The sequence below is a fragment of the Schistocerca serialis genome, chromosome 2 (genome assembly GCF_023864345.2).
Source record: "Schistocerca serialis cubense isolate TAMUIC-IGC-003099 chromosome 2, iqSchSeri2.2, whole genome shotgun sequence".
Taxonomy (NCBI): domain Eukaryota; kingdom Metazoa; phylum Arthropoda; class Insecta; order Orthoptera; family Acrididae; genus Schistocerca; species Schistocerca serialis.
The window spans coordinates 839,703,101-839,730,867 of NC_064639.1; the positions used below are offsets into that span (position 1 = coordinate 839,703,101).

General features: G+C 41.0%; 1 protein-coding gene across 2 annotated transcripts in view; it reads right to left on the reverse strand.

The window, feature by feature from the left end:
- Window positions 1-27,767, reverse strand: part of LOC126458109 (glutamyl aminopeptidase-like) — a 292,746-nt gene that overhangs the window by 51,367 nt on the left and 213,612 nt on the right. For both annotated transcript variants that reach the window (XM_050094939.1, XM_050094938.1), the window contains exons 5-7: window positions 15,094-15,264; window positions 12,457-12,554; window positions 7,231-7,365 (exon numbers count right to left, since the gene is read on the reverse strand). In XM_050094939.1, coding sequence (XP_049950896.1) covers window positions 7,231-7,365; window positions 12,457-12,554; window positions 15,094-15,264 — 404 coding nt within the window. The remainder of the gene's footprint in view (window positions 1-7,230; window positions 7,366-12,456; window positions 12,555-15,093; window positions 15,265-27,767) is intronic.

Here is a 27,767-nt window from a genome sequence, read left to right on the forward strand (position 1 = left end):
TTATTGTCAAGTGCCACTGATCCCACTTAATGATACACACTCGACTTTTGGAATGTCGGCTGTCTATTCCTTCTTCTGTGCTTTCTTTCTGGTGGACTTTTAATTTTCCCCAGATACAAGGATCCATCATTTTAAGTTGTATTAATGTTTGGTGGTACGTAAATACTGTAATCAGAAAAGTGTTTGTTTATTTGCTGCAAGTTACAGCAAAGTAAATGATTTTTAATTATTAATGCACGAATACTCTGAAACCGGAAACCAATGAGTAATTTTTGAGTTACACAGTACAGGAAAATATTTCATAATTAATAACATATAACTCAATAGAAAAAATGGTGTGTGGAACATCACCTGCAGGCACAATGAAAATGATGTGTTGGTCTATCACAAAAAGCTGTGGCAACTAGGTTGTCAAAACATGAAAGGAGCTGGAAACTACGTACGATATATTCTACCTCTGTGAAAATATGCCAACAGACATTCTACATACTGTCAAGAAAAACAGAAAGAAGACATTACTGGAAATCCTTGAAATGCGTAAAATGCTGGTTCCGTTTTCACCCCCTCCCCCATTAAACTTCTGTTATGGATGTATGACAGAATCAGGTTACAACAGTAAAATCAACTTTGTTATTCATGTTTAATATGTGACAATTTTTGCAATTTTTAACACACTTTTACAACGTTGCTTTCTTGTCTATCTGTCTGTTCAGTACAAATTTGGAAATTGATTTTAAACTAATTTCCCAATGAGCCACAGACTTGAAATTTTTAACATTGCTTAGAACTAGATGACAATACAATATTAACTTGCTTTTTTGTTTGTCCGATCCGCCTAGATCTGATAGGAGTGGGGGTGAAAAAGGTTGGTAACACGAAACATCTCAGCTGCCCTGCAGGACCAGCATGTTGTGAAAGTGGTATCGGAATGCACTCCAGGCAGTATGTGTGAAACCTGATGATGGCTGCTAGACAACACTGGCTTTGCAACGATAGTCTCCCTGTGCTGCAGGGCGGCACCCTCTTTGGTGACCAGTTAGTGCTCTTTGCCCCATAATAAATCTAGCCGCACTGCGGCTCTGCCTTCAGTTGTGTATTCTCTGTGTTCTCATGTCATGTTGCTTTGGTCTCAGATTTTGCTACTACATGGGTTTTCATTCTTGAATTACTCGTTTGAACTTTGTTAATCTGCCATGCTGTTTCCATGTCTGTTTTCCTCTTGCTGTTGTGCTACTGTTCACATTTGACTAACCGCTGCTAGCAGCCCCTGGCCAGTTGGCCAGTCTGCTGGTTCTTTCAGTCATTCCCAATCTTGTCAGATTCTGGTCACAATAGCTTGCAACAATAAAACAAGACTAAAAATCAGAAAAAATTATTTAAATAAAAGTTTAATATAACATGTTCTTAAATTGGACTAAAAAGTATAAAATAATTTCTCCTATCCCCACACAGATTCCTGACCGCACACCGATAGCTCTTAAAATTTGTGATTGTGATCATTTAATGGCTATGAAAATATTTGTAAGATTTATAACAAAAAACATGGGTCACACAGTAGATAATATTTAGGAGTGAACTATTCATGCTTCAATCACACTTTTCGTTGTGCTTTCACAGTTATTAAAAACTCACAATAGAAAATTTTCAGAACTTTCTGTATGGTGTTAGGAGAAATTATTTTATAATTGTTAGTTCAATCTAAAAATGAGTTATATTAAAATTTTATTTTTATTTAAATAATTATTAATGTAATGGTTTCCTCTGATACACTTTGTTTCAGTAATATCAGTGAAGTCGCACATCGTTTTCTGTGTGGTTCCGAAATTCTGTTGCTACCTATTTTGGTGTAAGAAGCCAAAAACCAGTTTGTGAATGAACAAATAAATGAATGAATGAATGAATAAATAATACTCACATAACACCAAAATTATTGTTATGTTCTGCTAAGCACTGACAGAGAACTCAGTTAATGTTAAGGAAATATTTGATAAAATGGACGCACTTAGCAAATAATGGGATGGATGATGAATACATGACAAAGAATGTAGCATTTATCCATGATTTCAATACTGTCTGTCCGATTTTCAAGTAACCCCATCCCCCAATCTTTCTGCCTGCAGAAGGTGTTTCCATCAGTCATAGTTCATATGATGCAATATGCTGATTTATTATGTTTGTAGTTGTTAATACTGTAGAATGGGCAACTTGATCTTCATGTAGGTATAGACTGTAAACTGTGAGACTGGGAAACACCACTAATGCACTGCAGATGGCAAAAACTGTATATAATGATGCGGTAAGTCCTGCTGTAAGGATCTGTAAGACTGCACTCAGTATTTCCAAATTTAAGTCCATACTCAATCAGCATAACTGAAATATCACTATATTCAGCAGCAGAATTAGCAGTCTGAATAAGCAAAAAGAAGCTTAACGGACCTGTATCTGCATCTCCCCCACGCCCGACTTAACTGCATTAGTGTTTGAGAGATATACTCCCCAGGTTATTAGGAGAGATTCCATTTTCTCTTTGTTTACATACGAGTTTCAAGAAAATGGAGCCCCTGCTCACTCTGCACATTTTGACTGTGAATATTTGTGTAAGGCATTTACTGAAAGGTGGATGGGAAAAGTAAGTCCTTTTCACAGAGTTATGTATAAACTGTTACGTACAAGACACCTACAGGGACTGAAGAGAATCTTCTGGCAAAATTTCTTGCTCCCTGTGATGTTGTTCAAACAGCACAAATGTTGGTCGAATGAGTTTGACGGAACTTGCTGTATCTGCACAGCAAATTGGCGCAGCAACTTGAACTACTAATGTGAATGCAGCACCTAGTGGAAGTTGTGTAGATAAACAAAATTATTACAGAAAGGTATCTACTTGGACCTTTATCCTCATTTGCAGATGAACAGCATAAGTGAAATTTTCTTACTCTCACTCAAAACTTCCAACTTAGTTGTTTCCAGATCACAGTCCCTATCTCAAATTGACAGTCAACAGTTCTCCGTAACATGTGTTATTCTCGGAATGAATTTTTACTCAGCAGCAGTGTGTGCACAGATTTGAAACTTCCTGGCAGACTAAAACTGTGTGTTTGACTGAGATGCAAGCCTGGGATTTTTGCTTTTCATGGGCAAGTGCTTTACCAACTGAGCTATCCAAACACAACTCATGACCCTCTCTCACAGTACAGCTGTGAGGGTGGGTTGAGAGTTGCTCTTGGACACATATCAAATCAAATATTCAGTATCACGTAACAGGCCTCTTACAAACATTGTGATGTAAGTGACTTGTCAATTCTAACACTATGTACATCTAAGGTTATAATATATATGTTGTTACTTCATCAGACAGGTATTATTTTACGTGGTTATCATTAAAAAATAATAATCTATGTTAATAATACATGTTGTGTTGCTTCTTTAGACAGATACTATTTTACATGGTTATCACTCAAGAAATCTTCTACATCATAGCAGCATTTATCTTTTCAGATATTTTTCCATGTCTCCTTCAGTAATTTTTCGATTTCGCCTCCCAGATTTTATTTATAAAGTTCACGCCTCTATAGCTCAGTTGATACAACATTTGCATGTGAAATGCAAAGGTCCCAGGTTAAAGTCCCAGTACGGCACACAATTTTAATCTGTCACAAAGTTCCGTATGTCTTTTTTGTCTGTTCCTCCAGCCACAGTCACGTGCTGCACTTACAGAATAACTGCAATTCTTCAAGATGTGGGCACACCTTCCCTGTCTCATTTGAATGTGTTTGAGTCTCGAGCATTCACAGTGTGAAAGATAGGTTCTGAATGAAGTTGGCATTGTCGGCTGTACATTCAGTCCAGTATTTTTTCCACTTCTCCATGACATCAGAAACATCTGTGGGGTAAAGACTAATCCATAGTGATTTGCAAAGCTTGTGAATTCTGTAAAGAGCTATTTTAGATGAGTTTTTATGGGTCTATGCCTTCCTGAGAATTTGCATTTTGGTAGCTTTTTGTCTGATAGCCAGAGGACAGTACTGGATAATACTGCCAACCAATGAATAGGACGTGATCTGACAGTGCCGAAATGGTCCTTATGGTCTGACTCGGACATATAGCTATCTTATTTCAATGTTCTGGCATATTAATGTCATGTCATCTTACTGGATTTTATTGGACTTAGTAGGACATGGTGTGCACTTAAAAATTAAATAAAATGGAAGGCAGGACTAATTCTCAAGACAGACCACTGTTCAAAATTCCTACCCCCCTCCCCCTTTTACAGTAAGAAATACTGTAAAGAGTCAATCAGAGAACATGCTGATGAGTAACATTGCTGGACTATGGAATGGAATTACATTCACAAAGTTGAGCATAACTTTTTCTGTGACCAGAACAGCAAATTGCCTACACCTTGAAAGAAGTTCTTGAAGGCAGGAAGAGTGTAGTATAACATCCTGTTGACGAGTCATTACAGACAGAGTACAAGGTAAACTTGGGGAAGGATGGGGAAAGAAACTGACCATGCCCTTTTCAAAGGAAACATACCAGCATTAACTGTAAGCAGTTTAGGGAAATCACAGAAAACCTAAATCTAGATTGCTGAACAGGAAATTGAACTGTTGTCCTCCTGACTGTGAGTCCAGTGCAAGAAGTTAAACATTAGGCCTTCGCTGCATACTGTGTCAGATTCACAAAAGTTGCAGCTGATATGAGGCCTTTCTGAAATCAGATCCCACCAATAACATTAAGTTGCAGCACCTGATTGTAGCATTTCAGTACCACTTTGATTGATTGGGATTATTTTATCAATGGCTTGTTTGATACAATTGAGAATTAGCTTCTCCTGTAATTTATATATCATGCAAAGCAGAGAGACACGTGAACTGTCATGTTGTAAAAACAAATCTACTTGTGTCTCTATGATGAGACAGTATCTCAAGGTTTGAATTTCACCCTTATCCACATGTTCTGCCATTAGACCACATGTAGTATTTCTCCTCAATGTGCTTCCACACAGAAGATGGTGTTTTAAAATTTCCATAACAAATGACTACTCCTTCTCTCTGCAATAGGTATTTCTGCTTTCGTCACTCACTCACTACCCCAAGCATTTGACCAATTTGAAATCGGGAAATATAATTAATTCTCTCAAAAGCCACAGTTCTTGTGGGGCTGATAACATGTCAAGCAAAATGTTAAAAGCATATCGTTCTAATACAGCTACTGGACTCTGCCCGATATTTAATGTATCACTTTCACATTCCACACACACTAAGGTATGAACTCTTAGACCTCTCTCTGAGAAAGATAACAGGACTATTTCATTCCACTATTAACTTTCTTCCCAAAAGTTTTGGAAAAGGTGATGTATTTAAGAATAGCTGGGCATATCTGCAACTATAAGATTCTGTGCCAGTCACAATTGGGGTTTCAGATGGGCCTCTCTACTGAACATGCCATCTACCACTCCAATAACCATGTTTTAAAATATCTCAATAACAAGATTTCACCTACCACATTTTTTTGGGATCTGTTCGAAAGACATTTGACTGTGCAAATCACTGCAAAATTTTGGAGAAGTTTGTGGCTTTTGGGTTATAATAAGTACATGGTCACTTCATATTTAACAGACAGAAGTCAGGAGCCATGTTGGTCATTTGGGTCTGGGTGGATATTCTGAATGGGGCCATTCCTGTTATTGCTATGTATAAATGACCTTCCATCTTATACTCACAAAGAATAAATAGTGGTCTTTGCTGATGATGCAAGCTTACTAATCCAGCCCAACAAAACTGCAACAAGAGAATGAACAATAAATGAAATATTCAAAAATGTCATTGACTGGTTCTCTCAGTAAATGGTCAGTCACTTAACTCAGGAAAAAAAAGTTTGTACAACTCATTACATGGCAAGATATATCAGCAATAGCAATACACCATATGGGAAAGGAAATATGTAAAACTGATTGTTCAAAATTCCTTGCTGTGTCTACTGCTCAGAATCTGAATGGGAAATCATGTACTATAGATATTCTCAAATGCTTACTTTCAGCTCTACATGTAATTGCTGATTTTGGTGATGAAAGCACCTGAAAATTGGGTTCCTTTGCATACTTCGATTCTTGGATGTAATATGGAATAATTTTTTGGGTCATTTCCACACCATACATAGGCACCAAATATTCATGGCACAGAAACATGTGTATCACCTGATGTCCAACCTCAAACATCATGCAGGCAGCTGTTTAACAACTTAGGCAAACAAATAGGTGCCATATAATATAGTCACTCACACATTAAGTTTGTTGTGAAGAATCACCCATCACTTGAAAATAAGAGTGTCATTCATAAATATAACACTAGGAAGAAAAATAGCCTCCTGTGTCCACAACTTAACCTTACTCTTGCACAGAAAGGAGTAAAGTATGCAGCCATAGAAATATCAGACCACCACCATTATGGATTAAAGGTGCTGGCAGGTAATGAAAGTTTTAAAAACTAATGGATATTATTTCTATTTGACAACTCCTTTTGGTCCATACATGAAATTCTGAATAGACAGTACCTATTTGTAGTTGGGCCACAGTTATTAAATTTGGTTGTAAATTATGGTTAAAAAATATTTACATAAATGGTCATCATTAAACCATGTTCTCCCAGAGAAAAAGTTTTATTTGTGAACCTAGTGACACATTCCCACCATGGTGAGCTGTTGCAAATATGATCCATGAAACACGCACAAAAATTAATATAACTAAACAAACACTGTTTTTAGCCTTGTTTCACAATTTATTATTAATGTTATTGCAGAACCTAGGTTTTGGGTTATAAGCACTTAAAAATGAGCTTATAACCCGAAACCTAGGTTGTGCAATAACATTAAGAATAAATTGTGAAACAAGGCTAAAAACAGTGTTTGTTTAGTTAATTTACAATGTTTCACCAAGAACCACAGTTGATTTAATTAAAATTAATATAAATAAATACATGAACATATGACTATAAAAATGGTTGCTAGGTTTAAATCCTATGAAATTTTAAAGAAGCCAGTCACTATGAAACTAAATTTGTTACTCTGAGATGCACTGAACAAAATTACATAATACTTTTGTTTCTTAAAACACAAATGTATTAACTTCCACAATATTAAATTAATTACCTACAGCATTAAACTGTATGTTTCATTATTTATGAAGAAAAACCATAATCAGTTAAGCACTCTGACAACAACATTATTGCTTACCTTGTTGTATGAAATAACATCAAATATTTCAGTAATCTGATCAGGGGTAGAGACCTCCTTCACAATTGGACGTGAACTCAGAGTTGCATCCAGTACAAACACAGGGTGCAGGTCATCCACAAGGAACTGGTCCAGCTACAAATGTAAGCATAGAGCAAAAAACAGCAAAATTAGCATAATAAAATGGTGTGCTTTTTTCATGCAAAGTACCGTCATAAAGAGGAGAAGAAATACCATGGCGTTTTGTGAGACGGTGTGAGCTCCTTATCTAAAGACATTATGACCAAAGGAATTGCTAGTCTTCTCTTAACCAAGTCATTAAGACAACGCTGATGTTTCAATAAGTTCTGAATTTTTTTCCATTCCAAAATAAGGGAGGCTCGTAATTGTTGCTCACTTCATTCAGATTTAGTCAGCCTTCTGATCCACCATACAAAGAAAATGCTGACAGATGATTAATTATGACTGAATACCACTGTTTCCACTGATGAATTTGCATTCAAATGAAAAGAGTTGTTATGGTTAGTACTAGGAATATGACTTGGAGAGTGAACTCTGGCTTTTATATGACAATTATTCAAACTAATTGAAGTCCAGACAGTGAACCAATTCTAGGCCAGATGCAGCAGATGAATAAGATGACACAGCTAGTAGCGTAAGCGTAAGCGTAAGCGTCATGCACTGTTGATAAGATGTCGCGTGTTCTATTACATTCACTGCCACATTTTCGCCCACTGCTTGAACACTGCTCAGCAGTGTGGGATCCGTACCAGATAGGGTTGATAGAAGAGATAGAGAAGATCCAATGGAGAGCAGCGCGCTTCGTTACAGGATCATTTAGTAATCGTGAAAGCATTACGGAGATGATAGATAAACTCCAGTGGAAGACTCTGCAGGAGAGACGCTCAGTAGCTCGGTACGGGCTTTTGTTCAAGTTTCGAGAACATACCTTCACCGAAGGTGAACACACACCGTTGGGTGGCTTGCGGAGTATAAATGTAGATGAAGAGTCAAGCAGTACATTGCTCCCTCCTATGTATATCTCGCGAAGAGACCATGAGGATAAAATCAGAGAGATTAGAGCCCACACAGAAGCATACCGACAATCCTTCTTTCCACGAACAATACAAGACTGGAATAGAAGGAAGAATCGATAGAGGTACTCAAGGTACCCTCTGCCACACACCGTCGGGTAGCTTGTGGAGTATGGATGTAGATGTAGATGTAGAATGACAGTCACTGAAGTGTTGTTTGGAAAATGGAATCAATAACCTGACTGGACAAGTTGATAATTGTGTTATCTATCACCCCAGGAAACCCTAAAAAAACCACAATGAAGATGCTGATTAACCATAGACAAATTCAGTCGGTGCTTTGAATCTAATGCCCATAAGATAACAAGGTTGATAAATTTTTTATGTAATTGAAAAGTTAAAAATGTGAGCATGAAGTTAAGTGAGGAAAGAAGCTCTTTCAATTTAAGTGAAATATTTCATGATGACTGATGAGCATCTCAAGAACAGTTATTAATAAGCTTTCTTCATATTTGCACATCAACATGATGTACAATTTTCATGCAGCTAAGGTGCATAGTGAGAGAAGCGTGAAACAATATGTAGTTGAGGTATTGTTCTAACCCAAGAACAATGTAATTTATTACTCGAACAGTACACACCCATGGAAGACAAGGTACGATACAAATAGCAATAAAAAGGTCCCATAAAGTCTACATGAATGTTTTCCCAAGGCTGCTGTGGATTCGGCCACGATGACAAAGAAGCACGGGGAGCCACCTGATGGGTGGCACACTGTGGGTAGACTGCGACAACTCGCGCTATTTCCCCAGCAGTGCCTGGCCAAAAAACACGTCTGTGTGTTAATGCTTTTGTACGTGATACACCCCAGTGGTCCACACGTAATAAAGGCATAACCTCATGCCATAGGGCATATGGAACTATGACCCAAGGAGTGGCATCCTCTGTAGCTAACAGCAGCACTCCATCCCAAACAGAAAGATGATTTTGCAATGCAAAATAATTTCTCAAAGAATCAGAGTGTTGAAAAACTTTGTTTAAAACAGTATCTACAGTTAATGCAGCTGGAATTTTAGAGCTAGTAATATGAAAACCATCAACAATATTTTGAGATTCCACATCTAAATCACACACTGCCCAGCACTTGGAACACACAGTCCATCTGTGTTGAATGAAGCAGTATGGGCATGAAGGCAGTGGAGCATGGGGCTTTTGTTGTTGTGAAGCAGACCATTGTTGCAAATGAAGATAATCTATACTACAATAGCATCTACATTCCCATGCAAACTGAATGAAGGCTGGAGGTGGAGAGAGGAACTGATTTCTGAAACTTTGGAACAGGCTTCTGTCTGACTACCTGCAGCCCGTGAAACTTCAAATGACTGAGCTATGTTCAATACCTCCATAAGCAAAGGATTTTCACACCGCAGAGCTTGCTCTCCAACTTCCCTAACTGGAAATGTATGACTGCATCACAAACCATTTGACTGGCATAGAATTCCTTATGAACATTTGTCACAAAATTACAATGACAGCTAAGTCCATGTAGTTCATCTGCCAATGTACTGGATGACTGTTTTGGCCGCTTTTGACAGCAGTAAAATCCCTGACACCCACACAAGCAGCAATAGTCTGAGTACGTTTACAATGATAGGTAGAAAATAATTCACACATCTGATTGAAAGAAAGAGTTGAAGGTTTTTGTAAGAGGGCAAGCTGACAAGACAACTGATAGCTGCGAGGTGAAATACGCAACAAAAAAAGGACTTTGCACAAGTTTATGTCTGTTTCCCCAAATGCCTGGAAATTTTGTGACAGGCATTTTTTGTATCTCAGTCTTCTGCAGCATTGTTGTATACATGGAACTGCGGCAGATATGTTGTTTGTGGGGCCACAGTTAGTGCCAAATTAGTCATTAAGGAAATAGCAACTGTCAGTGCCTGCTGTTGCTTGATAAGAGATTTAAGCACTTCCTTCATGGAAATTAAACTCAAAAGACTAATGACTGAAGTCGAACATGTGGAGTCATATACCGTGTTTGTCACCAAAAAGTGTTCTAACCCAAGAACACTGCAATTTATTGCTCGAGCAGTACACACACATGAAAGACACGCTACAATACAACTAGCAATATGCAAGTGTCTGGCGGAGCCTTGCACTCTGATCGATATAATCATTAGTTCCAATAGGGTCTAGCCAGCAGGCTATGCATGCAACTGCTATTGTATTAGCAAGCCAGGTGGGCTCTGGTGGCCGAATCAAGCACAAACGTCACGCATGACCCGTGAAGCAGCGCACACAAAAAATTGGTAGTTACAGCAGGTAATGCAGAAATCTTACTGATTAATGCAAAATTGAAAAAAAAAGAAAGATATTGCTGCCAACATCACAAAACTACTGACACTCAGATTACATTACTGCAGTAGTCATTCCACTGATTCATAGTAAGGAAATGTTTCAGGATGTGGAATATTCCATAAAAACAAAAATATACAGTACATACTTACAATATAACTTAAGCGCTACTACTCATTCCTTATTCATCAGTATGCAACCATGAAGAACAAAATGTACATGTTTCAATCACATTGATATAATAGCAAAATTTAAGCCTGCTTTGTTGAGACACATATAAGCAGTAGTATTACCAGTATATAAGTAAGCAACAGATTGTTGGAAAGAATATTTATACACCCAAAAACCATCAAAGACCTTCTTCACCCTAATGAGAACACAAGAAGATTTTTACATACATGTTCAAGAGTGGACAAAAAAATGGAAACACTACGAACAGATTACCATGCCCAATGCGGTGTAGGAAACCTTTTGGCATTCAAAACAGCTTCCAATCATCTCAGAATGTATAAATACAGGTCCCGCATGGTTTTCAAGGGAATCTTATACCATTCTTCCTGTTAAATAAAGGCAGGGTCAGGTAATTATTATGTAGGTGGATAGTGATCATGCACCATTCTCTCCAAAGTAGACCACAAAGGCTCATTAATACTGAGATCTGGTGACTGCAGTGGATCAGGGGGAGATGTGACAGTTCATCCATACTCACAAAACCAGGCCAGGATGATACAAGCTGTGTGAACAGGGACCCTACCGTCTCTGAACACAGCATTACCATTGGGAAACAAACACTGTATGATAGGATAGATGTGATCAGCCAAAATGGTCACATAACCATTGGCAGTAATGTGACCTTACAAAGGTACTATGGGGATCATATAATACCGTGATATGGCCGCTCAAATCATAACTGAATCCCAACCACATTTCACTCTTGGGACGTAAACTCTGCCAGCAGTTGGAAACAGTGTGAAACAAGACTCATCTGAACAAATGACATCCTTCCATTGGTCCACAGCCCAGGTTTTATACTTTCAACACCTTTTCATGTTATGATCATCATTGATGTGTGGTTTTGGAATTCCAGGCTGCCTTGCAATCCCCAGCTTCTGGAGCTCCCTTCATGATGGTTTGGTACTGACAGGGTTCACAAGCACAACATTCAGTTCCGCAGAGACTTTTGCAGCTGTCATCCTCTTATTTTTTTGACACAGTCCTCTTCAGTGACAATCCATCACAATCATTCAATATCTTTTCTGTATTGTCTCCTAGTGGATGTTGTTTTTCGCTTTCCTGTATGGTGTATAAATCTTCAATATGGTGCCTCTTGAATTGAAACACCAAACACTTCAGCTACCTTGGTTACAGAAGCACCCACCATACGAGCACCAACAATTTGTCCATGTTCAAATTCACTTGTCTACAACATACAATCTATTAAGGACACTGGTCAGATGCCATTCATGGTCAAATACAACAATGCAACCTGCAGGCTTGGCTAGCATCTGCCTTTATGTTCAGGCACACATTTCTCATGGTGTTTCCATATTTATGTCCGTCCCTGTACCTCCTGTGCAAGTACTGAGGAGCCAATATTTCTAAAAAAAGTAAACTCACCTGGTTTTTTTTTCCAGGATTGACACAAATTGCTTTACTTTCCCATCTGTGAATGATACTGGAGGATATTTGATACTTTTGATTCAATAGTTGGCAGCTCTGCTACTAATCATTAGTACACTGCACATAAACCTTGATATAGCACAGTATATTGAAGTACATGGATAACCTGCGTAAGCAGAAACGTGTCAGGAAGAAGAAGCTGTAGGAGAACACTTACCATACCCCACTCAGAATGTGCTGCATTGACACCCTTGTACTCTATGTAGGTAGCAAAACCTTCATTCAGCCACAAGTCATCCCACCATTTCAATGTCACTGAAATAAATATCTTGATTACAACTTACTCTAATCTGCACGAGGAGGAAAAAAGAGAACTACAGTAATAGATATATTCCACAACATAATATAACTTATGACCGAGAAATTAAATCTGCCAATAGCAAGTGCCTATGAGTATGTGCAAAATGTAATCTTGCGAATTTTTTGTTAACTATAATTTTCTTGTGTAAAAATGAGTATGACAAAGAAAAGAGGCAGAATACATCTTTACAGCTGATCCAAAGTAATTAAGTTTTAATTTTTTACATACTTCAAGTTCCACATGGAAAAAAATTCAATTTTTAAACTTTAGAAAAATTTAATACACTTTTCTGTACCTACAATTTAATAGCTCTTTTAGCCTCTGAAGTATGACGAATGTTCAAATAACTTCATCGCTGCCTTAGATTTTCAAAATTTGTTTTATTTATTGCTGCAACTATTTTAGTTTCATTTACTTGAATTCCATATCTAAACTTATTATTTTCCTTGAACTTATTTATGTTTCAAGCTAAAAGAAGAATTAACAAGGAACTTTCAGGTCGAACTTCCATTTTTATTATTGTTACCATTTCTTCTTCAACAGATTTTCCTGCTTTAAACAGCTGTCGTTCTTATGATCTTACATTATCTGTAGCAAGGGCACTGTATTGTTAATTTAAGATAGTTTTGTTTATTTTCCTTGTAATAAAGAGCAATATTGGAAAATAAGTGAAGGAAAATGTGCATAGCCATGTGACCCATGATAATAAACTAAGCACATCAGAAATGGCTTCAGTTGCAGAGGCATATCTTGTATAACAAATAATGTTAATATTTATTTCTGTATTGAGTTACATTAAAGACAGCTCTCATTCCAAAAGACATTTTTTTTCTTTTCTAAAGTAAAAAAAAAGTTAAATAATGATATATAAAGATTAGAAAGGCAGCAGAAGGAATGAAATCTCATATAGACATTTCTGTTGTGAATTGTGAATGATTAATTGTTTTCTTCACTGACTTCAGTTTTCCTCTCTCCAATTCTTCTTTCCCCTTGCTCCATCAAAGAAACTTCCACTTCCAAATTTTTAACTATTTTGCATTACTGCTAGCCTGATTCCAATTTTTTCTGCAATTATAATCTTTGGCATCTATGGAACCAATATTTTCTATTCTCTTACCATCAAAAATTCAAATCCAATTGGAAACTGAGTAAGGAATGATGTCATTATACTGGCAGACCAAATTATAAAACACTGAAGTGAGTGAGGGAAATCAAATGAAATAAAGGAGAAAGGTTAAAAATATTAATTTTTTAAAGCAAATGAGAGCGCAGTAACCTGCGTAAAAAATACTATCACTTGAGTGTCACACAGAAGTTATGAAACATTTTTATATGCTGCATTGAGTTTCTCAGACAAAAGAGTTAATCAATGCCCGAAGCAATATGTTAACACACACTAACACAGAAGCTGTATGTTACAACACACTGACAGGGCATTCAAGCTCTGTTCCATTAATGTTTCACCTCTATCAGTGGTGAAATGTCACTGAAGATCTGTACTCCCATTATCCAAAAACCAGTATTTTTAACTTTTGAGCAATACAGCATTAATAATTAGCTCTGCTGGTCCACCGTTTACCATAGAAATTATCTTTTTTTTCTGCTTACTGCCTTCCGTTATTTTAGTACTGATGAAATGTAGAGTAGTTCAGGATGCACTTGTTTACTGATTATGACACAAAATCAGTAGGGACATAGCTTCATCCTAGTTACTGCTACGTGATTTTTGTATTTTTACAAAAAATGACACTTCACTGAAACCTCATGAGATTAGTATGTGCGATCATGAACTGTAGTACTTTGACATATGACCTACTTGATGTAATAGAACAACACCAGACATAAGTAGGCAAAGAACTAAACACAATTGCTGCAATAATGTGTTTAATGAAATTCTTAACCCTTTAACTGCTCTGGATGTGTTAATGCTTGCGCCTTTGTACCTGTCCCTGTGTGTCTGAATGTGATTACGTGTACCACCAGTCCTTCTACCTGGTTCCCTGAACGTAGACTATGTTCAGAGAAGGTACACGTAATCACGTTCAGAGACACAGGGACAGGTACAAAGGCGCGAGCATTAACACATCCAGAGCAGTTAAAGGGTTAACAATGATGCAAGTAAATTCACAGTTCTTCGCAAGATTTATAATTTTAATACTGTGAAGCATTAATTAATTTCCCTGTTCTACTTAAAAATGTGAAAGCTTTTGGACTATTTTCCACTTACTTAAGGAAACATGTCCAAACTGTATTCTGAAGCCACAAAGTGTTCTCAAAAATGTATGTGAGCACAGCCTCATTAATTCAAAGTAGCTGACATTTTTCAAAATCATAGTTTTATTTTTGTCAAGAGTAAATGAAATAATGTTTTACTTTTGTGGTGAAGTAATCACGGAAAGAATAGGCAATTACATCAAGCAGCGAAGTTTTGATATAAACCAAATAGATTCTGCATCTTTAGTTTGCTACAGTATAATGTCTAATATGACTTACTGAGGTTTCCAAACCACATATGTGCCAGCTCATGGGCAATGACTGTTGCAACTCTCTGCTTGTTAGAAACAGAGCTGATAGTCTGATCATACAACAGATTAGTCTCCCGGAATGTGATGACACCCCAATGCTCTGTTGCTCCGGACACATAATCAGGAATGGCAACCATATCTGCAGAATAAAAAATAAAAAAAAGAGAGTGCTGAATGTTGTGAATATATAATTAATCTACGGTAATGTTTCATAACAGTAAATATTTTGAGGAAGAATTCTCATTTTCCTCATCAGGGACTGTAATAAATAATGGATAAACAAGGGTCAAAGAAAATTACTACTATTCTCAGAAATAATTTAAATAAGTTATGACCAAAAGCTAAATCTCAACACTCTTAATTTGCAAGAAGCAAAAATTTTGAAAACTAGAACAGTATGCATAGCCTGCATTCCCGATATTTCACAAACAGTTTGAGATATTAAAACAAAGTACTTGTCTAAATGTAGTATCCAAATGGTGAAAATTCTACTGTACACTTCACACCAAAAACACTTTTATTTGATGAGATGTTGAACACATACATCTTTGTAATCTTTTTTTTTTTTTTTTTTAAGGTATACAAGAGTTTCGAAAAGAGGGGCACAGTGAAATAATGCTCATTAATGATTGTAGTGAAGATTTTTGCAGAAATAACTGGAAATTGTGCCAAATATGAGGAGCACTGTTGGCGATGAGGGACATTTTCACTTATGGTGTCTTGCATATACAGTTTAGAAGAGCTGGACCAATGTATTGGATCCTCCAATTTGGACATTTTCTTAATATTTTTGCATGAGTTCCACTAATAACATTACCAAGCATTAGATATATGCATTTCTTTTTAACATCCCTCAACTGCTATTAAAAGGAATCATTGTCATATGAAAAAAAATCTGCAAAATTTTCAAATAATAATATCTTAACTGAGTCTCAGTGCAGTTTCAGGTCCCAACTGTTAAAGCTGTTCAAAATACTACTTCTTTTATGCAAGGCTATTCCGAATCAAAACTGTCTGCTTGTCTGTCATACTAGTTGATCTGTGTGAGGCATTTAAGTAAATAAACAATAAAATATTACTGGAGAAACTTTGAAGTTAATGGCATCTGAGACTTAGAACTCTCCCTCATTGTATCCCACACTGTAATGGTGGCAAACTACACCAATGACAAGGAGTTCCTCAAGGTTCAGAGATAAGCCACTGCACATGTGAAATTCTGGGACATTAAGAACTGGTGTAACCACCAGAAGGTTGAATGCAAGCATACACACTTGCATGCACTGTCTTGTATAGGTGCCGGATGTCAGTTTGTGGGATGCAGTTCCATGCCTGTAGCACTTGGTCATCAGTACAGGGACAGTTACTGCTGACTGTGGGTGGCACTGGAGTTGTCGTCTGAAGAGAGACCCATATGTGCACAATTGGAGGCAGATCTGGGGATCAAGCACGCAAAGGTAACATATCAACACTCTGTAGAGCATGTTGGGTTACAACAGCGGAATGGAGCATGCATTATCCTGTTGGAAAACACCCCCTGGAATCCTTTTCATGAATGGCACCACAGCAGGCCGAATTTCCAAACTGATGTAAAAATTTGCAGTCATGGTGTGTGAGATAACCACGGAGTGCTCCTGCTGTCACACAAAATTGCACCCCTGGGCATAAATCCAGGTGTAAGTCTAAAGCATCAGAATGCAGACAGGTTAGTTGTAGGCCCCTCAACTGGCTTTCATCAGAAAACACAACAGACATCCACCCTGCCCTGCAATGAGCTCTTGCGGGGTCAGTGGAAAGCATGCTACAGGCTGTCTGGCTCAGACTCGTCCTTGAAGTAACTGATTTGTAACAGTTCATTGTGTCACTGCGGTGCTGACAGCTGCTCTAATTGCTGCTGCAGAGCCAGTACAATGCATCAGAGCCATACACTGAACACAATGGTTTTCCCTCTTGGTAGTGTCAAGTGGCTGCCCGGAGCCCTGTCTTCTTGCGACTGTTTCATAACCACTGCTGTCAGCAGTCATGTACAGTGGCTACATAGTTTTTCCGCAAGATCACAGAAGGAACATCCAGTTTCTTGTAGCCTTATTACATGATCTCGTTCAAACTCAGTGAGGGGCTTTGTCATGTTAAAAGCTTTCTTAACTAATGTCAACTCACCACGTACATTCTCAAAGGCAATTAACACTCATGTCCATTAAAGTACACTATGTGATAAGAAGTATTTGGATATCCACAAAAACATAAGTTTCTTCATATAAGGTGCACTGTGCTGCCACCTACTGCCAGGTACTCCATATCAGTGACCTCAGTAGTCATTAGATATTGTGAGAGAGCAGAATAGGGCACTCCGCAGAACTCATGGACTTCAACTTGGTCAGGTGACTGGGGTCACTTGTGTCATTAAGTCTGTATGTGAGATTTCCACACTCCTAAACATCCCTAGGTCTACTGCTTCCGATGTGATAGTGAAGTGGAAATGTGAAGGGACACATATAACACAAAAGCATACAGGTCAACCTCGTCTGTTGACTGACAGAGAGCGCTGACAGTTGAAGAGGGTCGTAATGTGTAATAGGCAGACATCTATCCAGACCTTTGCAAAAACAGACATAATGTCTTATGGGATAACAGCAATCAGTGATTTTATAATGTTACTTAAAATCCGTCTTGATTGCAAATATTTTTTTTATTCAATAAATAAAAATGAATAAAAAAAATTTGCAATCAAGACGGATTTTAAGTAACATTATCTATCCAGACCATCACACAGGAATTCCAAAATGCATCAGGATGAACTGCAAGTACTATGACAGTTAGGCAGGAGGTGAGAAAACTTGGATTTCATGGTCAAGCGGCTGCTCATAAGCCACATCACGCCGGTAAATGCCAAATGACACCTCACTTGGTGTAAGGATTGTAAACATTAGATGATTGAACAGTGGAAAAATGTTGTGTGGAGTGACAAATCATGGTACAAAATGTGGCTATACGATGGCACGATGTGGATATTGTGAATGCCCAGTGAACATCATATGCCACCACGTGTAGTGCCAACAGTAAAATTCGGAGGTGGTGGTGTTATGGTGTGGTCATGTTTTTTGTGGAGGGGGCTTGCACCCCTTGTTGTTCTGCGTGGCACTATCACAGCACAGGCCTACATTAATGTTTTAAGCACCTTCTTGCTTTCCACTATTGAAGAGCAATTTGGGGTATGGCAATTGCATCTTTCAACACGATCAAGCACCTGTTCATAATGCACGGCCTGTGGCAGAGTGGTTACACGACAATAACATCCCCGTAATGGACTGGCCTGCACAAACTCCTGACCTGAATCCTATCAAATACCTTTGGGATGTATTGGAATGCCGACTTTGTGCCAGGCCTCACCGACCGACATAGATACCTCTCCTCAGTGCAGCACTCCATGAAGAATGTGCTGCCATTCCCCAAGAAACCTTCCAGCACCTGACTGAACGTATGCTTGCAAGAGTGCAAGCTGTCATCAAGGTTAAGGGAGGGCAAACACGATACTGAATTCCAGCATTACCGATGGAGGGTGCCACGAACTTGTAAGTCATTTTCAGCCAGGTGTCTGGACGCTTTTGATCACATAGTGTATGTATTTAAAGCAAAGCTGATATGTATCCTCATAGTAGCACTACTAATGCTACTGGTGAAATTTTTTTTATAGATATCATCTTTCAGATGAAGAAACATGCATGCCAACGTTTGTTTTTGTCACACAATTCCTTCTTAGTGTAGTGGATATATAATAGAGGGAAACATTCCACGTGGGAAAAATATATCTAAAAACAAAGATCTGTAACTTACCAAACAAAAGCGTTGGTACGTTGATAGAAGCAATAACAAACACAAACACACACACAAATTTCAGGCTTTCACAACCCACGGTTGCTTCATCAGGAAAGAGGGAAGGAGAGGGAAAGACGAAAGGATCAGCGACAGGCCGTAAACACGCACTATCAGAATGCGACAAACAATGCATGACACAGTACAGTAATGCATTTTCAGCTTAGAGTGACGTAAACACCTATAACAAAGAAAACGGCACTTATCAGATCAAAGCAAAATAAGCAATTGATTCAAAACAGACGAAGCATGTGAGAAAGGAAGGGTACCCGTATAAATACGGACGGAGTGCCTGACGCATAGCAATGGCTACCTGGTAAAGCTTAACTGCTAAGCTTACGACTCGAACCGAACTACTGTAGCTGCATCATCATTCATTCGACCTAAATTGTGTCTCGTATTACAATGGACCAACTTTGTTTCGATTTGGAGGTGCGGCCTAAAACTTTTCTCCCCCCCTTGAATTTCGAGTCTCAAATTTCACGTGCGGCTTAGATTCGGGAAATTTTTTTTCCTTTATTTCGAGTCTCATTTTTCAGGTGCGGCTTAGATTCGAGTGTGGCTTAGATTCGAGTAAATACGGTAAGTCTTTCCGCTCCCGGGATTGGAATGACTCCTTACCCCCTCCCTTAAAACCCACATCCTTTCGTCTTTCCCTCTCCTTCCCTCTTTCCTGATGAAGCAACCGTTGGTTGCGAAAGCTTGAATTTTGTGTGTATGTTTGTGTTTGTTTGTGTGTCTATCAACCTGCCAGCGCTTTCGTTTGGTAAGTCACATCATCTTTGTGATTTAGATATATTTTTCCCGCGTGGAATGTTACCCTCTATTATATTCGCATCATTAATTTGAACCCAACAATTACGTTTGTTATTGTCACTGTTGCATTTCGAAGTCTTTTCTGTCATCTTATTTTCTCTTTCTGTTTTTGTGAGTAGTTTCACTTTTTATTCACCTTCTCCTTTTTACCGTAATCTACCATACAATTTTATCCCGCCTATATATATTCAATGATACGTAACCCACTTCCAAATATATCCGCTTTCAACATTACCGCTGCTATAAAATCCACCGTTTCCAGTTCACAAACAGTTCCTTTCACCTATTTAACAACCATTTCGGCTAATTCTAATAACTTTCGCTTTATTTCCATTTCTGTTTTTACCACATCACTGATCATTTTTAGCTGCTTCCCACAGGTTTTAACGTCATTATTTCTTCATCACACAATTGTTAGCCTCATTTTCATAATCTGCCACCACAAAACCACTCCTTTTAATACATTTACATGCAGTTTTTTCGAAATTTTCCCTATTTTCTCCATCCTTTAACGTGTTTTGGTGGCAACACAACCACCTAACCTTTGTGCACATCATTGTCTATTAACCCAAGTTCACCACAGGATCAACATAGCCCAGCTCTTACCAACACCTTTTCGCCTTTTTGCACACCTTTTTTCACACCAGATCTCCAGTTGCTTTCTAGTTCACCTTTATCTCTCCCCATATACACTCCTGGAAATGGAAAAAAGAACACATTGACACCGGTGTGTCAGACCCACCATACTTGCTCCGGACACTGCGAGAGGGCTGTACAAGCAATGATCACACGCACGGCACAGCGGACACACAAGGAACCGCGGTGTTGGCCGTCGAATGGCGCTAGCTGCGCAGCATTTGTGCACCGCCGCCATCAGTGTCAGCCAGTTTGCCGTGGCATACGGAGCTCCATCGCAGTCTTTAACACTGGTAGCATGCCGCGACAGCATGGACGTGAACCGTATGTGCAGTTGACGGACTTTGAGCGAGGGCGTATAGTGGGCATGCGGGAGGCCGGGTGGACGTACCGCCGAATTGCTCAACACGTGGGGCGCGAGGTCTCCACAGTACATCGATGTTGTCGCCAGTGGTCGGCGGAAGGTGCACGTGCCCGTCGACCTGGGACCGGACCGCAGCGACGCACGGATGCACGCTAAGACCGTAGGATCCTACGCAGTGCCGTAGGGGACCGCACCGCCACTTCCCAGCAAATTAGGGACACTGTTGCTCCTGGGGTATCGGCGAGGACCATTCGCAACCGTCTCCATGAAGCTGGGCTACGGTCCCGCACACCGTAAGGCCGTCTTCCGCTCACGCCCCAACATCGTGCAGCCCGCCTCCAGTGGTGTCGCGACAGGCGTGAATGGAGGGACGAATGGAGACGTGTCGTCTTCAGCTATGAGAGACGCTTCTGCCTTGGTGCCAATGATGGTCGTATGCGTGTTTGGCGCCGTGCAGGTGAGCGCCACAATCAGGACTGCATACGACCGAGGCACACAGGGCCAACACCCGGCATCATGGTGTGGGGAGCGATCTCCTACACTGGCCGTACACCACTGGTGATCGTCGAGGGGACACTGAATAGTGCACGGTACATCCAAACCGTCATCGAACCCATCGTTCTACCATTCCTAGACCGGCAAGGGAACTTGCTGTTCCAACAGGACAATGCACGTCCGCATGTATCCCGTGCCACCCAACGTGCTCTAGAAGGTGTACGTCAACTACCCTGGCCAGCAAGATCTCCGGATCTGTCCCCCATTGAGCATGTTTGGGACTGGATGAAGCGTCGTCTCACGCAGTCTGCACGTCCAGCACGAACGCTGGTCCAACTGAGGCGCCAGGTGGAAATGGCATGGCAAGCCGTTCCACAGGACTCCATCCAGCATCTCTACGATCGTCTCCATGGGAGAATAGCAGCCTGCATTGCTGCAAAAGGTGGATATACACTGTACTAGTGCCGACATTGTGCATGCTCTGTTGCCTGTGTCTATGTGCCTGTGGTTCTGTCAGTGTGATCATGTGATGTATCTGACCCAAGGAATGTGTCAATAAAGTTTCCCCTTCCTGGGACAATGAATTCACGGTGTTCTTATTTCAATTTCCAGGAGTGTATATTCATTTTCACTTCAGCCTCTTTTTACACTTTCCACCTTCTAATATCATGTCACCCTCACAACACCCCCACAACGACTGCATTAAGTTTTATTTACATTCCCTCCGCAAACATGCCTTCGCCCTAGCCAGATTACGCTCCCATATTCTATTTTCTCAGGCATGTCTGACATTTGCCATTACCCCCAAAGGCCTCACACTTAAAGTTCCCATCTCTGGCTGCAACCCTTCTTTCCATCAGTCCCTATACCAGTTCCAAACTGAACAATCCATTGCCCTCACCCACCTAATCCTTCACCTACACATCAACTCAGCCAATGAACACACCCGTCAACTCCTATCCTTAATAAAAGTCCTTAATCTTTCCTCTCCCACATCCACACCGGCTGTTCAGAGCATCCTCCTACAGGACAATCGTAAATTAGAACAGCATGCCACCCTCCACCTCAAAAAACTATCCAATCTCCTGGTTTCCTACCTCCGGAAAGGCAACTCACTCACCCTTCACAACCTTTCCAGCAAACCTCAACCTCCTCTCATTGCACACAAACCCAGTCTCTCCCATCTACTCAATCTCCCACTTCCAGCTCCACTCCCTCCAAAACCTCAAAATTCCAATCAACACAATCTGGAACCACAACACCCTAATTCAGTAGTTAACCTTTCCTCCAAACCTCTCTCCCAATCCGAAACCTCTGTCCTAACCAAAGGCCTCACCTTCAGCCCCACTCCCAGATTCAACCAAACAGCCATCGTCAAAGATTTACTGTCCTACACTCATACTCTCTGCTGGAAATATCACTTTGCCACGAAGAAAAATGATCCTAATCCTACTCCTAATGATCCAACTCCCCAAGACACTATCCAAATTGAACCCTGCCTGGAACAGTTCCATCCTCCATCACAGAGGGACCCACCTCCTCTTCCTCAAAATCACCCTCTCCAAACCTTCCAGGAATTTCTGACTTCCAGCCTTGCATCTCAATCCTTCTTAAAAAACCTTAATCCTACTCCCAACATCACCACTGCTGAAGCCCAGGCTATCCGTGATCTGAAGGCTGACCGATCCATCGTCATTCTTCCGGCGGACAAGGGTTCCACGACCGTGGTACTTGATCATCGGGAGTATGTGGCTGAGGGACTGCGGCAGCTTTCAGACAACACTACATACAAAGTTTGCCAAGGTAATCCCATTCCTGATGTCCAGGCAGAGCTTCAAGGAATCCTCAGAACCTTAGGCCCCCTACAAAACCTTTCACCTGACTCCATCAACCTCCTGACCCCACCGAAACCCCGCACCCCTACCTTCTTCCTAAAATTCACAAACCCAATCATCCCGGCCGCCCCATTGTAGCTGGTTACCAAGCCCCCACAGAACGTATCTCTGCCTACTTAGATCGACTCCTTCAACCCATTACATGCAGTCTCCCATCCTTCATCAAAGACACCAACCACTTTCTCGAACGCCTGGAATCCTTACCCAATCCGTTACCCCCAGAAACCATCCTTGTAACCATTGATGCCACTTAATTATACACAAATATTCCGCACGTCCAGGGCCTTGCTGCGATGGAGCACTTCCTTTCACGCCGATCACCTGCCACCCTACCTAAAACCTCTTTCCGTATTACCTTAGCCGGCTTCATCCTGACCCACAACTACTTCACTTTCGAAGGCCAGACATACCAACAATTAAAGGGAACAGCCATGGGTACCAGGATGGCCCCCTCGTACACCAATCTATCCATGGGTCGCTTAGAGGAAGCCTTCTAGGTTACCCAAGCCTGCCAACCCAAAGTTTGGTACAGATTTATTGATGACATCTTCATGATCTGGACTCACAGTGAAGAAGAACTCCAGAATTTCCTCTCCAACCTCAACTCCTTTGGTTCCATCAGATTCACCTCGTCCTACTCCAAATCCCATGCCACTTTCCTTGATGTTGACCTCCATCTATCTTCACACGTCCATCCACATCAAACCCACCAACAAGCAACAGTACCTCCATTATGACAGCTGCCACCCATTCCACATCAAACGGTCCCTTCCTTACAGCCTAGGTCTTCGTGGCAAACGAATCTGCTCCAGTCCAGAAACCCTGAACCATTACACCAACAACCTGAAAACAGCTTTCGCATCCCGCAACTACCCTCCCGACCTGGTACAGAAGCAAATAACCAGAGCCACTTCCTCATCCCTTCAAACCCAGAACCTCCCACAGAAGAACCCCATAAGTGCCCCACTTGTGACAGGATACTTTCCGGGACTGGGTCAGACTCTGAATGTAGCTCTCCAGCAGGGATACGACTTCCTCAAATCCTGCCCTGAAATGAGATCCATCCTTCATGAAATCCTCCCCACTCCACCAAGAGTGTCTTTCCGCCATCCACCTAACCTTCGTAACCTCTTAGTTCATCCCTATGAAATCCCCAAACCACCTTCCCTACCCTCTGGCTCCTACCCTTGTAACCGCCCACGGTGTAAAACCTGTCCCATGCACCCTCCCACCACCACCTGCTCCAGTCCTGTAACCCGGAAGGTGTACACGATCAAAGGCAGAGCCACGTGTGAAAGCACCCACGTGATTTACCAACTGACCTGCCTACACTGTGAAGCTTTCTATGTGGGAATGACCAGCAACAAACTGTACATTCGCATGAATGGACACAGGCAGACAGTGTTTGTTGGTAATGAGGATCACCATGTGGCTAAACATGCCTTGGTGCACGGCCAGCACATCTTGGCACAGTGTTACACCGTCCGGGTTAGCTGGATACTTCCCACTAACACCAACCTGCCAGAATTCCAGAGATGGGAACTTGCCCCTCAGTATATCCTCTCTTCTCGTTATCCGCCAGGCCTCAACCTCCACTAATTTCTAGTTGCCGCCACTCATACCTCACCTGTCTTTCAACAACATCTTTGCCTCTGTACTTCCGCCTCGACTGACATCTCTGCCCAAACTCTTTGCCTTTACAAATGTCTGCTTGTGTCTGTGTATGTGCGGATGGATATGTGTGTGTGTGCACGAGTGTATACCCGTCCTTTTTTCCCCCTAAGGTAAGTCTTTCTGCTCCCGGGATTGGAATGACTCCTTACCCTCTCCCTTAAAACCCACATCCTTTCATCTTTCCCTCTCCTTCCCTCTTTCCTGACGAAGCAACCATTGGTTGCGAAAGCTAGAATTTTGTGTGTATGTATGTGTCTGTTTGTGTTTCTATAGACCTGCCAGCGCTTTCGTATGGTAAGTCACATCATCTTTGTTTTTAAATATATATATATGTATAATAGAGGGAAACATTCCACGTGGGAAAAATATATCTAAAAACACAGATGATGTGACTTACCAAACGAAAGTGCTGGCAGGTCGAGAGACACACAAACAAACACAAACATACACATGAAATTCAAGCTTTTGCAACAAACTGTTGCCTCATCAGGAAAGAGGGAAGGAGAGGGAAAGACAAAAGGATGTGGGTTTTAAGGGAGAGGGTAAGGAGTCATTCCAATCCCGGGAGCGGAAAGACTTACCCTAGGGGGAAAAAAGGGGTGTACACTCGTACACATACACACACACACACACACAAACACACACACACACACACACACACACACACACACACACACTCATCCGCACATACACAGACACAAGCAGACACAGTAGTTACAATTTTCAACAACAGATGGCGCTGCGGTCTGGGAAACTCTATAGTACGATATTTTCCACATATCCACCATGCGTAGCAATAATATGGCGTAGTCTCTGAATGAAATTACCCGAAACCTTTGACAACGTGTCTGGCGGAATGGCTTCACATGCAGATGAGATGTACTGCTTCAGCTGTTCAATTGTTTCTGGATCCTGGCGGTACACCTGGTCTTTCAAGTGTCCCCACAGAAAGAAGTCACAAGGGCTCATGTCTGGCGAATAGGGAGGCCAATCCACACCGCCTCCTGTATGTTTCGGATAGCCCAAAGCAATCACACGATCATCGAAATATTCATTCAGGAAATTAAAGACGTCGGCCGTGCGATGTGGCCGGGCACCATCTTGCATAAACCACGAGGTGTTCGCAGTGTCATCTAAGGCAGTTTGTACCGCCACAAATTCACGAAGAATGTCCAGATAGCATGATGCAGTAATCGTTTCGGATCTGAAAAATGGGCCAATGATTCCTTTGGAAGAAATGGCGGCCCATACCAGTACTTTTTGAGGATGCAGGGACGATGGGACTGCAACATGGGGCTTTTCGGTTCCCCATAGGCGCCAGTTCTGTTTATTGACAAAGCCATCCAGGTAAAAATAAGCTTCGTCAGTAAACCAAATGCTGCCCACATGCATATCGCCGTCATCAATCCTGTGCACTATATCGTTAGCGAATGTCTCTCGTGCAGCAATGGTAGCGGCGCTGAGGGGTTGCCGCATTTGAATGTTGTATGGATAGAGGTGTAAACTCTGGCGCATGACACGATATGTGGACGTTGGCGTCATTTGGACCGCAGCTGCAACACGGCGAACGGAAACCCGAGGCCGCTGTTGGATCACCTGCTGCACTAGCTGCGCGTTGCCCTCTGTGGTTGCCGTACGCGGTCGCCCTACCTTTCCAGCACTTTCATCCGCCACGTTCCCAGTCCGTTGAAATTTTTCAAACAGATCCTTTATTGTATCGCTTTTCGGTCCTTTGGTTACATTAAACCTCCGTTGAAAACTTCATCTTGTTGCAACAACACTGTGTTCTAGGCGGTGGAATTCCAACACCAGAAAAATCCTCTGTTCTAAGGAATAAACCATGTTGTCTACAGCACACTTGCACGTTGTGAACAGCACACGCTTACAGCAGAAAGACGACGTACAGAATGGCGCACCCACAGACTGCATTGTCTTCTATATCTTTCACATCACTTGCAGCGCCATCTGTTGTTGAAAATTGTAACTACTGTAATTTCGAAAGTTTGTCTGCCTGAAAATGTACTGTTGTCCCAAGCATATTGCAACAAACGGTGTATTTCTATCGCTGCTCGTTTAGTTTTTATTGCCGTTTCAAATATACCGGTCATTTTTGAAACACCCTGTATATAAACCATGTTGTCTACAGCACACGCTTACAGCAGAAAGACGACGTATATATATATATATATATATATATATATATAAAACAAAGATGATGTGATTTACCATACGAAAGCGCTGGCAGGTCAATAGAAACACAAACAGACACATACATACACACAAAAATCAAGCTTTCGCAACAAACTGTTGCCTCATCAGGAAAGAGGGAAGGAGAGGGAAAGACGAAAGGATGTGGGTTTTAACGGAGAGGGTAAGGAGTCATTTCAATCCCGGGAGCGGAAAGACTTACCTTAGGGGGAAAAAAGGACGGGTATACACTCGCACACACACACATATCCATCCACACATATACAGACACAAGCAGACATATTTAAAGACAAAGAGTTTGGGCAGAGATGTCAGTCGAGGCAGAAGTGCAGAGGCAAAGATGTTGTTGAGTGACAGGTGAGGTATGAGTGGCGGCAACTTGAAATTAGCGGAGATTGAGGCCTGGTGGATAACGGGAAGAGAGGATATATTGAAGAGCAAGTTCCCATCTCCGGAGTTCGGATAGGTTGGTGTTAGTGGGAAGTATCCAGATAACCCGGACGGTGTAACACTGTGCCATGACCGTGGTACTTGATCGTCGGGAGTATGTGGCTGAGGGACTGCGTCAGCTTTCAGACAACACCACATACAAAGTTTGCCAAGGTAATCCCATTCCTGATGTCCAGGCGGAGCTTCAGGGAATCCTCAGAACCTTAGCTCCCCTACAAAACCTTTCACCTGACT